The sequence below is a fragment of the Mustelus asterias genome, chromosome 12 (assembly GCF_964213995.1).
Source record: "Mustelus asterias chromosome 12, sMusAst1.hap1.1, whole genome shotgun sequence".
Lineage (NCBI taxonomy): Eukaryota > Metazoa > Chordata > Chondrichthyes > Carcharhiniformes > Triakidae > Mustelus > Mustelus asterias.
In genome coordinates, this window is record NC_135812.1 from 99099995 (window position 1) to 99114511 (window position 14517).

Consider the following 14517-nt stretch of genomic DNA (forward strand, 5'->3'; position numbering starts at 1 on the left):
AAAATAAATCAACATCTCCCCATATGTTTACACTTGGCTTCCCAGATTAATCCTGTCAGTTTCTTCTCAAATGAGTTGCTGTTCGGAAACATCTGGAAATATATTGGGAAAATATGGATGTGAGGGACATTATGGCATCATCTTCTGTTGATCAATGCACACACCTACCAAGTGCAGGCAAGTCTTGTCAAATGAAAATGTTGTTTGGAACTGGTTTCTGCTGCCAAAGTGAATAAAAATAAATTGCCTCATCCTTTACTTGGCAACATGCTTACTTTGGACATCACTGGCTCTAGAATCATAGAAACCCTACAGTGCAGAGAGAGGCCATTCGGCCCATCAAGTCTGTACCAGCAACAATTCCATCCCAAGCCCTATTCCCACAATTCCACATATTTACCCCACTAATCGCTCTAACCTACACATCCCAGGACACTCAGGGGCAATTTAGCATGGCCAATCAACCTAAACCGCATGTTTTTGCACTGTGGGAGGAAACCAGAGCGCCCGGAGGAAACTCACGCAGACACGGGGTGAATGTGCAAACTCCACACAGACAGTGACCCAAGCTGGGAATCGAACCCGGGTCCCTGTAGCTGTGAGGCAGCAATGCTAACCACTGTGCCACTGTGCTGCTCCACTGTCCAAAAAACAGGAACAACAGCCCTCAATTTGTGCAATTATTTTGTCATTACACCTGATTATATCCCTGTACACATTCCCCTACTAAATACTTTCCCCACACCCCCTACTACTTTAAGACTTTAAAACTCACCCCTTTGGCCAAACTTTGGGACACATTTCCCAATATCTCCTCCTTTGGCGCTGTTTTGTTTGGTTCCGCCTTTGTGAAGTGATTTGGGATTACATTGAAGGTAAAGAAGGCAAAATGTAAATTTTTGCACATAATCCTCATTTTACTGGTGTTTATTCATTGCTGCGAAAGGCTCTAAGAACTGGAAGAGGGGAGTTTGTATATGCCAATGATCAGATTGGGTGCAAACATTCCGCATTTCCACAGCAGTCTCTGATAGAAATCAACACCTCCCAGCTCCTTCCTTCGGCAGATGCTTGATGTCATTAAAAGCCCACATTGATGTTGTGAGTGGGAGTCTTGGTCAGAAGACAAGTTCCTGCCCATAACATGTGGTGCTGCTTAATCTGGCGGAGTTTATAATGTAAAGACTCTAAATTATAATTAATCCTAGACATAAACCTTTACCAATATTTTCTGGTTTGTAGCGACTTGCCTGGAAACAAAGATTTCCCGTGATTGAATGTCAGAATTAAGTGATGTTGTCCTCCCATTTATTAGGTTCAATTCAGTCAAACTATCAGAGCTTTCTTTTAATCTGGCAGCTGTGAGTCAAATGCTGTGGAAATGTCAAGGACTGGCCTTGCTGCGATTTGATAACATTTATACAGAAAGAGCTGCGCTTCATTTGTGTGAAACCTTGGCACAGACAGCATTAATAGAATCTTAACAAGTTTCAGACAATACAAGCTTTTGTACTGTCCTGATTGATACACATGGGTAAATCAATGGGCCGAATTTTCCCGTCCCGCCAATGGCGGCTTGGTGGTGGGCAGAAGCAGAGAATCTAGTGGGGGCCAAAAAGTCAGAAACCTGACGGTGTCAAAACACGTTGCAAATCTCACAATGGTGAGTTAATGGCAGGTCTAGCTTCCCACTGGTTGGTGGTGTGAAAGTAATTTGCACTAATTTGTATCTCATTAACATAGTGTGGTCGAGCGGTCCAAAGTGCTGGATTAAGTCTCCAGTCCCTGTGGGGGTGTGGGTTTGAATTCCAAATTTTCGTTGCAGGAAAACATAGATAATTTGTTCATGGTCTCCAGTTAGCTCAATGGCCTCCAGTTAACTCAATGGCCTCCAGTTAGCTCAATGGCCTCCAGTTAACTCAATGGCCTCCAGTTAGCTCAATGGCCTCCAGTTAACTCAATGGCCTCCAGTTAACTCAATGGCCTCCAGTTAGCTCAATGGCCTCCAGTTAACTCAATGGCCTCCAGTTAGCTCAATGGCCTCCAGTTAACTCAATGGTCTCCAGTTAGCTCAATGGCCTCCAGTTAACTCAATGGCCTCCAGTTAACTCAATGGCCTCCAGTTAGCTCCGATGGTTAGAGCATAGTACTAGCAAGGTCATAGGTTCGAGCCCCCGTACTTGCCCAAGAGCCATGTTTAGTTGCAGCTCTTGAATGGTTAATATCACACCCCATGAATGAATAAAACAACAAAACTTCTGTGGATTTTTATGTGGGTGGCACAGTGGTTAGCACTGCTGCCTCACAGTGTCAGGAACCCGGGTTCGATTCCCAACTTGGGTCACTGTCTATGTGGAGTTTGCATGTTTTCCCTGTGTTTGTGTGGGTTTCCTCCAGGGACTCCAGTTTTCTCCCACAGTCCAAAGATGTGCGGGTTAGGTGGATTTGCCATGCTAAATTGCGTCATAGTGTGTAGATTAGGGAACTAACAGGGTAAAATGCATAGGATTATGGAGATGGGGTGTAGGGTGGGCCTGGTTAAGATGTCGGCGTGGACTTGATGGGCCAAATGGCCTCCTTCTGCACTGTAGTGATTCTATGGTTCTACGAAAATAGCTGGCCACAGGTGTCCCCAATGGGCCTTCTAATTCTATGTCATGCCTGCGTGAAATTATGTTAACCTAAAACTCGATTGCTAAAGAGTGGCAAGAGTTCACAAGAGACTTTGAGGTGAACCATTGTTGGTTCCCACCAGGTAGTGCTGAGCCATGGTCTGGCCAGTACCATGAGTCTGTATATATGTTACTGTTGGGGTTAGGGTTGGGCTGTTCTACCTGTTAATATAGTCCTTATGGTACACCCCAGTCAGCTCCGCCTCCTGGGAGAGGTATAAAGGTCATTGCTCTGCCTGGTGACCCTTTAGTCTGGGATCGTATACTGTATATGGTAGCTCTGTTATTGTTGGCAATAAAAGCCTTTATTTCCCGAGTACATCCAGCCTCTCGTGTGTTATATCGCGCATCAACCTTTCTACCAAAGTTTTTTAAAAATTCATTCACGGGTTGCGTATGTTGCTGGTTAGGCCAACGGTTATTGCCCATCCCTAGTTGCCCTTGAACTAAGTGGCTTGCTCAGTCACTTCGAGGACAATTTAGAGTCAACCACATTGCTGTGGCTCTGGAGTCACGTGCAGTCCAGACCAGGTGAGGATGGCAGATTTCCTTCCCTAAAGTACATTAGTGGACCAGATGGGTTTTTAATGACAATTGACAATAGTTTTATAGTCATCCTTAGACTTTCAATTCCAGATTATTTATTGCATTCATATTTCATCATCTGCCATTGTGGGATTCGAACACAGATCCCCAGAACATTACCCTGAGGGGGTCTCTGGGTTACTAGCTCAGTGACAATACCACTGCACCACCGCCTCCCCCGGAGTGCAGCACGCACTGCTCCTGATGTGCTGTTCACCACTCTGCCGGCAGACCAGTTCCTGCCCTCTGACTCCATGCTAAACTGGTCTTCATGGACAGCACCGTGCTGCTGGATTCATCGGTTTTCCTGTGTCACCCAGTCAGATCAGTCCTGTGCCTGTGAAAATCCTGAGGTGCCTGTTCGGGTACACTGAGGGAGAATTTAGCATGGCCAATGTACCTAACCAGCATGGCTTTCAGACTGTGGGAAGAAACTGGAGCATCCGGAGGAAATCCATGCAGACACCGAGAGAACTTGCACAGACAGTGACCCAAGCCGGGAATCAAACCTGGGTCCCTGGCCCTGTGAGGCAGCAGTGCTAACCATCGTGCCACCCTGAGTGTGCTGGACTGGTATTTAAATATGGCGCTGGGATCTCCGAACCCACCAGCTGACAGCAGGCAGATGAATCAGCTGTGGGTCTGCCAGGTGATTTGGAGGGGAACTCACCTGTGCATAATAATGAGGCTCCAAATGCAGAATCTGGCACTGGATCCTGCCATTCTGCACAGCAGGAAAGGCGCCATCAGAGCTGCCTGCCACCACACTTAGACTCAACATGGCAGAATTCTGCCCAATTAGTGTGCAACAAAGTAGAATGTACGTTATTAATAGAACAAGCATCACAGAAACAGGCCATACTGTACAATTAATTTTTGCCAGTGTCTATGCTTCTCCTTTGGCTCTTCATCTAATCCTATTAGCATAAACTCCTATTCCTTTCTCCTTCATGCATCTATCTAGTTCCCCCTTAAATGCATTAAAAATAAACTTAAATTTTCAATGAAAAGATAGAAATCGTGTTGCTCTTGTCAATCAGCGAATTGTCCACCTTATAAAACAAGAAAAATATTAGTACAGCTGGATTGGCTCTTCCCATAACTACTGCTTAAAGTAGCAAGTAGCAAGTTCTTCCCACTCCCTGGATAAATGGGTTCCTTCTCAATTCTTTCTTTTTAGTTTAGAACAGCAGAGGAGATGTCACATGCGCTGCTCTATTTACCTCAATGAGAGAGACAGGGTTAGAAAGATTTCACAGTGTACGAAATGGATGAGGGGTTATGGATGGACAAATGTTTCTGATAGGTCTAGTTGCTGGAGGATTCATAGAATCCCTACAGTATAGAGGAGGCCATTCGACCCATGGAGTCTGCACCGACTCTATGACAGAGTATCTTACCTAGGCCCTCTTCCCCACTCTATCCCCGTAACCCCACACATTTCCCATGACTTATCCATTTTACCCACACTAATTCAGCATGGCCAATTTAGCATGGCCAATCCACCTAATCTGCACATCTTTGGACTGTGGGAAGAAACCGGAACACCTGGAGGAAACCCACGCAGACACGGGAAGAATGTGCAAACTCCACACAGACAGTAACCCGAGGCTGGAATTGAACCCGAGTCCCTGGAACTGTGACTCAGCAGTGCTAACCACTGCGCCACTGATGTTGTCATAAGGGCAGAGTCCCAGAGAATGAAGCAAGTTTTCGTGTAGTAAACAAGGTGCTACATGCAGAGATGGCGGTGATTGTGGGCTTACAAAGTGGCTTCAAATTTTCATAACACTATTTGACTAAATGAAGCCACCCAGCTTTGCATGCCTGCAAGTCGCAATTTCAACCCAAACCCCTGACAGCTCAACAGCTACAAGCTTTCATCAGGTTGTATGAGGAACCTCAGACAGCAGCCGAGTGATGTTATTGTTGTGGGAGGAAGCTGACTAAAATAAGGTAAGAGGTCATTCATTGATCAGTTTTAATGGTGGCATTTGCTGAGGTCTGATTTTGGGAGGTGGCCATCCATTCATTTGTCTTCTGGCATTTGAATGACAAATGCTGATGAAATATATGTTGTTTTGTGCTCTGAACGTCCGATAGTTAGAAGTTAAATACATGTTAGACAAATACGTTTGCAGCCAATGTAAATACAAAATAAATGAATACAAACATTAATAAACACATGACGATGCTGCTTCTGAGTTTCAGCAGCATTGCACAGTTGATATGACATGAACAGTGACGGATACTACAGAGCTGGTACGCGGAATGCAACAAGAAACAACTAGCTAGCCTGCTCATTTCTGACTGGATGCCAGCAATGGTGGCATCCAGTCAGAGAATTGCTACTTTTATTGCCATTAACAACTAAATTGTGCATCCAGCAATTCATTCTTCTCCTGCTTTTTGACTTTTGGTAATCTGTCACTTCTTTCCCTTTCAGTCTCAAAGGGCCATAAATATAAGTGTCACAGATCAAAGCAGTCGGGGATTCAGTAAGGAACTTTACCCAGAGAGTGCTTACATTGTGGAACTCACTGTCACAAAGTTTTGAGGTGAATAATGCAGATGCTTTTCACGGGAAGCTGGATAAACTCGAGAGAGAAAGGTGTTGCTCAGAGGAGTTTGATTCAAAGGGTGGAGGCAGCCTCGTGAGGAGCTTAAACACACAAGCTGTCCAGCCTTTTTCCATGCACATATTTTATTGAAACAACTATTAAAACTGAACACTTAAAGAAACAACTGCACAATGAGAGAAAGGTGAGCACATTATCTTCACATCTGTAACATGTTAAGATGCCGATTTTCAACAGGCCGCTTTCCCAGTTCTTGCTGGGAAATGGGCATCTGGCAATGACAAATTGAGAGGTCACCTCAGCTGTCCCATTGGATACCAAAGGCAGAGTGTTGCCAATCTTGCACGATTGCCCTGGAGGCATCAGGGATTAAAGATTTGTCACCTTTAAGTATATTCTGAACTTCAAACTAATTTCAACATTTTAAAAGGCTACAAAAGATTGCTGCCCAAGGATCAGTTGACTTACTTTGCGGGTTGAAGGAATCTCCAGTCTCAAGAGGGAACAAAAGGAACCCTCCAGACTGATGTCGACTGAATGCCCTTAGCTGAAACTAATTCAAAGGGGTAAGTTCAAATTGAAGGGTCATTCAAATACAAAGACACTGGTTGTCTCAGGTTCTCAAGGTCTGAAATCCACAACACAGGGCCACAGGGACTTGGGTGGGTGGTGGTGGTTGGCGGTTTGCAACCCCCTCCCCCCCCCAAAGCAAAGTTGGCATGGAATTGAATCATTCCACCCGGGCCCGCCCCATAACCATAAGATGCTGCGGGTGGACTTAACAGGGCTAATGTGGGAATTCCACTCCTCACGGGGAGGAAATCCCCCCCCCCCCCGCCTTGAAACTGCTGACCAATTGGATTGTCCCCAGCTGCTCCATCAGCCATGGCAGCGCCAGGGGCATGTTGTGGCCACTGCTGGGACTGCAAGAGGAGGTGGAAGAAGGTCCACGCATCCCAAAGACAGGTAAATCCAGGGTCTTGAGCAGGGAGGGTTTCCGCAGATTAGGGGTTAGCAGTGGTGGAGATGGGATCTGGTTTTAAGCCTGCAGGGGGCAGGAGGTGTAGGAAGAAAGGGGTCGGGGGGGGGTTCCATCCCATGGGGAGGTCACCCCCCCCCAATATCTAAAAGGCAGCTCCAGAAAATGGAACCTCCCTTTCCTTCCCATTCTATGAAGGATATATTTTAAAAATTGGGCTGCCTGACTGCCTGTGCCAGCATGAGCAGCATAGTATCAGGGTCAATTAGCTGGGCGATAAGCCTAATTGAGCCTTGATTACCCATTTAAATGTGATGGGTGGACTGCTGAATTTGGTGCCCACCCACCCCACATCCTTTGGTGGGGCGGGGGGGCGGTGTAGGGGGTAAACCCACCCTATTTTCCCTTCCCTACCACCCTCTCAATGCTGGAAACATGCCTGGTGGAGCCACATAAAATGCGGAGGATGTATAATCAACATAATTATGTCCCTAATTGGACTTTGGACATGTAAAAGATCACATGATGAAACAGTCATGCTTTCTGTATGCTTTAGAAAATCAGCAAGAAGCTGTTTGGAAGGGGTTCGACAGAAAGCCTCTGAGCTGCATGTCATCTAAATAGTCAAGGAAAATTGGCCAGGACGTAACACCTCTTCAAACTAATTTCTCCTCATCTCTGTTTTAAATCTGCCGCCCCTTATCCCAAAACTATGACCTCTTGTTCTAGATTGCCCCACAAAAGGAAACATCCTCTCCACGTCTACTTTGTCCATCCCCCAACGAGTGTCATGGGATCTTTTGCATCCAGCTGAGCAGGCAGTTGGGGCCTCAGTAAAAGTCTGCACCACCAACAGTGCAACACTCCTTCAGTGTTGCAATGTTTCAGCTTCAGTTTTGTGCTCAAGTCTCTGAGTGCTTCAGCGTAAGTGCTACAGTGTCTGATTTGTACTCAGCATTGAAGCAGTTTAGGTCCTCAGTAATTTGAGCATGAATCCATAGTTTCAGCGGCTTCTGTGAGATATATTGTGGTTTATTTAAAGTGTGACTCTGAGGAAACCACAATATCTTGTTTCTGATACTGAATGCTGAGTCATCTCCATGCACCATTCTAACACATTGTCATGACTGAAACTTAAATTGCAAGAATTCGCGAGTTTCAATTTCCCAAATCATTTCTTGCTTTTACTTTCTGGTCTTTCAATGTTTTGAAAAGCGGTTTTGAAACACAGCAATGTGAATCAGGAGCAGAAGTAGGCTATTCAGCTCGAGTAAGCTCTGCCATTCAGTAAGATAATGGCTGATCTGTTTATGTTGAGTTCTACGTTCCCCACCTATCCCCAATAACCTTTGATCCACTTGCCCAACAAGAATCTATCTGCCTTTGCCTTAAAAATATTCAGTGATCCCTGCCTCTACTGTCTTCTGAGGAAGAGAGTTCCAAAGTCGCGCAACCTTCCAAGAGAAAAAAATTCTCATCTCTGTCCAAATACTGACCCCTAATTTTAAAACAATGCCCCCCGAGTTCTGGACCACCAACAAGAGGAAAAATTCTTTCAAAGTCCATCTTGTATATACTTCAATCAAGTCACCTCAACTCTTCTAAACTCTATTGGAGACAAGCTCAGTCTTTCCAACCTTTCCTCATAAGAAAATCTGCTCATTCAAGGTGTCAATCTAGTAAACCTCCTATGAACTTCCTCTAATGCATTTACATCCTTCCTTAAATAAGGAGACCAAAACTGCACACAGTTTTCAAGATGTGGTCTCACTAATACCCTGTATAACTGAAGCATGATGTGGAGATGCCGGCGTTGACTGGGGTAAACACAGTAAGAAGTCTGACAACACCAGGTTAAAGTCCAACAGGTTTATTTGGTAGCAAACGCCACTAGCTTTCGGAGCGCTGCTCCTTCGTGAGGTGAGTGGGAGATCTGTTCACAAACAGCAAACAGGGCATATAAAGACACAAACTCAATTTACAGAATAATGATTGGAATGCGAGTCTTTACAGCTAATCAAGTCTTAAAGATACAGACAATGTGAGTGGAGAGAGCATTAAGCACAGGTTAAAGAGATGTGTATTGTCTTCAGACAGGACAGTTAAACTCCTCTCATTCTTCTAAACTCCAGGGAGTATAGACCTAAACTGCCCATTCTCTCTTTGTAATTGACACCCTCGTCTCTGGAATCAATCTAGCGAAACTCTTCTGAACCGCCTCCAATGCAACTACATCCTTCCTCAAGTAAGGGGACCAAAACCATACACAATATTCTAAGTGCAGTCTCACTAATGTTTTGTACAGTAGCAGCAACAGTTCACTACTTTTATAATCTATTCCTTTAGCAATAAATGCCAAAATTCCTTTTGTCTTCCTTATTACCTGCTGTACCTACTACTAGTTTTCTGCGATTCAGGCATGAGGACACCCAGATCCCTCTGCACTCAAGCATTCCGAAGTTTCTCTTTATTTAGATAATAATTTGCCTTTGTATTTTTCCTACCAAAATGGATAACCTCACAATTATCCATGTTAAACTCCATCTGCCAAATTTTGCCCCATTCATTTAACCTATTCATATCCATTTGTAAATTTCTTAGTTCATTACCGCAACTTACTTTCTCACCTATTTCTGTGTCACCTGCAAATTTTGTTATAGTATCTACTATCCCTGCATCCAAGTCATTAATATAGATTGCAAATTGTTCGGGCCCAAGGACCTGTGGCACGCCACTAGTTACATTTGCCAACCAGGAAAAGACCCATTATCCCAACTCTCTGCTTTTTGTTGGCCATGATGTGGAGATGCCGGCATTGGACTGGGGTAAAAACAGTAAGAGTTTTAACAACACCAGGTTAAAGTCCAACAGGTTTATTTGGTAGCAAATGCCATTAGCTTTCGGAGCGCTGCTCCTTCGTCATGAAGGGCGGCAGTGTGTTCACATCTGGGCTTAGTTTGAGCTACACTTCCCGCTGCCTTCGAAGAGCAGCCAGCTTAATCAAGTACCCCACGCACTGCGGACGTACTCTCTTCCACCTTCTTCTGTTGGAAAAAAGATACAAAAGTCTGAGATCATGTACCAACAAAGTCAAGAACAGCCTCTTCCCTGCTACCATCAGACTTTTGAATGGACCTACCTCATATTAGGCTGATCTTTCTCTACACCCTATCTGCAATTGTAACACTATATTCTGCACCCTCTCCTTCTCCCCATGTACTCTATGAATGGTAAGCTTTGTCTGTATAGCATGCAAGAAACAATACTTTTCACTGTGTCCCAATACATGTGACAATAATAAATCAAATCAAACATATAAATTTTTATTAAGGAACACAGTGTTGTCTCTCATATTCCATTCCTGGTTGCATTCTGGCTAACAAATAAGCCCAATTAATCATAACAGAGGTTAATATTAGATAAAAATCAAACCATGTCAATACACTTATTGAGGATGAAGACTGAAATGACCACTGCTGAATGAGATTGGGGAAGAGGGGTTGCTGAGTGTGTCTTTTTTTAATTCATTCATGGGACATGGATGTCGCTGGCTGATCAGCACTTACTGCCCATCCATGTAGGCCAGACCAATTAACGACAGCAGATTTCCTTCCCTAAAGGACAGTAATGAACCAGATGGGTTTTTCCAACAATGGTTTCATGGTCACCAGTAGAAACTTAATTCTAGATATTTTTTATTGAATTCAAGTTCCACCACCTGCCGTGGCAAGATGCAAACCCAGGTCCCCAGAACATTAGTTTAGTTTCTAGATTAATAATCTAACAATAATACCATTAGGCCATTACCTCCCCGTCTGTGGGGTGGGATGCAGTCAGACTGTAAACAAAATAAATGATACGAAAGATGTTGTGAGGGGCCTAAGTTTGTGCCCTGGGTGATCTCCAACTTCCCCAGACAGGAACTTTTTTTTATTGAGTACATGATTATCAAGCAACACCCCCCCCCCCCCCCCCCAATATCTCCTAACCTAACTGAAATGACTCTTATTTGACTTCCTTAGAGTTGGTTACCCAGCTTCAACATATTAGTAGAAATGTTACATCAAGCAATCCAGCTGAGAGACCAAAGAACGCTGGACTGGTTTTGAGCAAATTCCGACCCCCCATTTATGTTGGGTTGAATTACCCGGTGGAATCAGGGCGATTCGGTGCGGAACATGCATGACTTGTGCAGTGCAAACCCTGACAGCTCTTGCTGCATTTCTGTGGCATCTTTCACAGTGTACAAGTTCCTGTAATGGGAACCCGGTCAGATGCAAACATTGGAAATCCCCCTCTCGCTCTGCTGGAATATCATCAGTGAGGAGAATCCAGATGCGGTTCACAGCTGCACTCAGTAACTTTGTCGGAAGTGACGTTCCGAAATCAAGTGCCAAATGAAAGTAACATTTGCATTTTCCGATGAAACGAAACCGATTGTGTCCCGCAGTCAGTGAGAGTCCAGAGCAGCAGCATCATGATGCAGGAGCTGCGCTGCCTCTGAGTGCGGGGGGAACCCAGGGTGACAACTTTGTGCAGTTTGTTACATTGAGACCAGATCGGCACCAGACAGACAGCGGGCAGCAGGCTACTCGGCCAGGTGGGCTTTATGTTTTGCATTAATAACTTTTCCTCAAGGGTTAAGTTTAGCGGGTACCAGCCGTGTCCAGGGAGGAGGGGGCGGGAGAGAGTGGGGCCCGGTACTGGGCTAGGGGGGACTTTCATTCACAAATTTCAGTTGAACTCAGGGTTCGCTTTTGCGCCTGCGCGTCACTTGTTTCGACGGGCGCGGGATTGCGCAGGTGCGCGGCCTTGCGTCTCTGCGCATGCGTGTCACGGCGCCCCCTTCCCCCAGTGGATTGCGCAGGTGTGTGTGTGTGTTGGGTCTCTGTGCGCCTGCGCGCGTTGCGGCGCCCTCTTTCCCCAGTGGATTGCGCAGGTGTGTGTTGGGTCTCTCTGCGCCTGCGCGTTATGGCGCCCCCTTCCCCCAGTGGATTGCGCAGGTGTGTATGTTGACTCACTCTGCGCCTGCGCGCGTTACGGCGCCCCCTGTTCCCTCCCCGCAGAGCTGGGATTGCGCAGGTGCGGAGGCCGGGCTTTTGTGCGCATGCGCGTTGTGGTGCTCCCCCCCTCAGTAAGTTTTGACGTGCATGTGCCGGAGTGTTTGGCAGCTTCCCCATCGCCTTGTTGTTTGTTGTGTTTATCGGGAGAGGGGGTGTGTTTGTTTATTGGGAGTGGGTTATCAGTGAAGCTCTCCTATCTGATGGTGCCGCCCGGCGGTGAATGGATGGCAGCCATGAGCTGAGTGGGACGGTTAATGGGGATGGGACTCGGAGTGTGGATCCTGACTGCAATAGGGGCAAGGCCAGCCCCTCCCTCCCCTCCATAGTAAACAAACACAGTACATCCCTAATGCCCTGCCTTAGTCAATAAACAGTAAGAATCTTACTGTGCTTACCCCAGTCCCATGCTGGCATTTTCATACCTTAGTCAATAAACAGCACATCAACTCGGGCAACCTTTTTAAAAAAGGGGGAAAGAAACTTTATTTGGGAAGTAGTATAATTCTGTCAACAGTCAGCCTCCTGAAACCTGCTGTCATTCAGGATGCTGCTGGAGATCTTGTTAATTTTCACCCTTTGTTCCTGACAGAGGAGGAGATGGAGATGGATACTGAGCGGGTAAAGAAGTGCCACAATTGTGGCCACGTTACTGCAGAGAAAGCTCCCAAATTCTGCAGCGAATGTGGGACCAATCTGGTAGAGAGCATTGTGAAAAATGGTAAGGATTGGGAAAGGGAGTCATTCATTGCTGCTGAGAAAGAATTGCAGCTTTTTTGTCTTAAGTTGCAGCTTCTTTTCCAATCCCGCCATAACTCTCCCTTCTTATCGTTATAATCTCCCAAAACGTCTCTGTCTCGGCACCTCAATCTCCTCCTTTAAAACGTTCCTTAAAAATACCTTTGATCAACCTTTTGACTGTCTGCCTTAATATTGCCTTATGTGGCTTGGTGTCCAATCTTGTTTAACATACTTGTGAAGTGCATCTGGAACTTTTATTACAATAAGGTTGCTATATTAATATGTTATTGTTGTTTAACCTCTTCAGAGTCACAGCTCTCCAACAGTTTGCTTGTTAATTTATATTTATCTGATGTTAATTTTGAATGTCAGGATATATGATACATATTATTGATCATTTGATTTTTCTGACTTCACATTGTAAAATTTATTGTTTGTTTTAATCTTGTGGCTTTATTTTCTGAGTGAGTAGCTGGGGTTCCAAACATTGTCTACTTTAAACAGATACTGCTCCCTAACATCATTGTAGCACAGTTTTAGTTTTATTATGGTGAGGAAAGATTAAAAACAGCTTTGCTAACACAACTGTCATGGTTTATTTTGACCCAATAGTCCTGAGTAAATATCCTGTGGCATCATTAACCCATTCATTTGAAACAAAAGGAAAATACTACAGATGCTGGAAGGCTGAGAAAAACAAAGTGCCTTCTGTGGTGTGACGATACATTTAAGAAATGTATTTTGAATCATGTTCTTGTGCAGGATCTGTTGTAGCAGTTTTTATTACCAGTGCCATTTTATCTGTATACAGCAGCACTGTGTTGTTACTGCAACAACATAATTGATCTTAATTCCTACGTTTGTTTTAATCCTGACTAATGCTGTCTGTTTTTAGTGTGTTCCCCAGGGATTTTGCAGAGTAGGGCTTGATTTGGTTGATTGATAGGTAGGGGCATTAACTGGGTGGAGCTAGGCTTACACATAGAATTCAAGGTTAGTTACTGTTTAGATGCTTCTTTTGAGTTGAGAGAGAGCAGTGCCTCTGTTTTCCCCTCTCTGAAAATGGAGACTGGAGTCTGCCAGGAGATGAGTCTCTTTCTCTGAGATTCTGCTGTGAGGGAGTTTCCTGAGTTGTTGTTTGAGGATATATCCTTCTCTGGAAACTGTTGTCTGGATCTTTGTCCAGAAGTGTTAACAGGTTGAAAAGATAGCACCATGTGAGCATACTTGTTTTTCTGCTAACTAATTCTGTTTATGCTTTAAATTGGAACAATAGAGGTAGTTGGCTGCTAAGAATATGCTTTGTCATGTTTAACTATTTTAATTGTTAAAAGTTAAACTAATTTTTTTTTGTTATATTCCAGCTGTGTTCTTAAATAAAGTTTGTTTTGATAAAAGCTTCCTCGTGGATCACTTGAATCATATCTGGAGTGAAACACCTTATGCTCACCCTAATGTCAAAATCAAAAGTAAAAGTTAGGGTCCAGGCTAACTTTATAAAATACGTTTAGAATTTCTGGTCTGGTCCCTAACAGTGATAAGTGAAACAGTTAACATTTCTGATCTGGGATCTTTCATCATAATTGGGAAAAGTTAGGAATGCAATAGGACAGTTAAGGGTTGAGCAACAAATGCTGGCCTTGCCATTCAAATACTCATCCCTTGAAAGAATGAAAAAAGGCTTTGAACAAGTGAAAGTGGGGAGGATGGGGAAAAAAGAACAAAGGGGAAGGTCTTTGATAGAGTGAAGGGCAGGAGAGAGTGCATGGCCAGAGTTTTGATTAAATGTAATGGTAATGGGACACGGTCAAAATAATTTGAGAGTCAGACAGCATCTGTTACTGATCTGAAATCTTAACTCCATTTCTCTCTGTAGATGCTACCTGACCTACTGAATATTT

General features: G+C 44.5%; 1 protein-coding gene across 1 annotated transcript in view; it reads left to right on the forward strand.

The window, feature by feature from the left end:
* The first annotated feature begins 11207 nt into the window (after nucleotides 1-11207).
* The window catches only part of rnf213b (ring finger protein 213b), a 163557-nt gene continuing 160247 nt past the window's right edge, over nucleotides 11208-14517 (forward strand). The window contains exons 1-2 of the mRNA XM_078225711.1: nucleotides 11208-11415; nucleotides 12468-12596. Coding sequence (XP_078081837.1) covers nucleotides 11238-11415; nucleotides 12468-12596 — 307 coding nt within the window. The 5' untranslated portion in view covers nucleotides 11208-11237. The remainder of the gene's footprint in view (nucleotides 11416-12467; nucleotides 12597-14517) is intronic.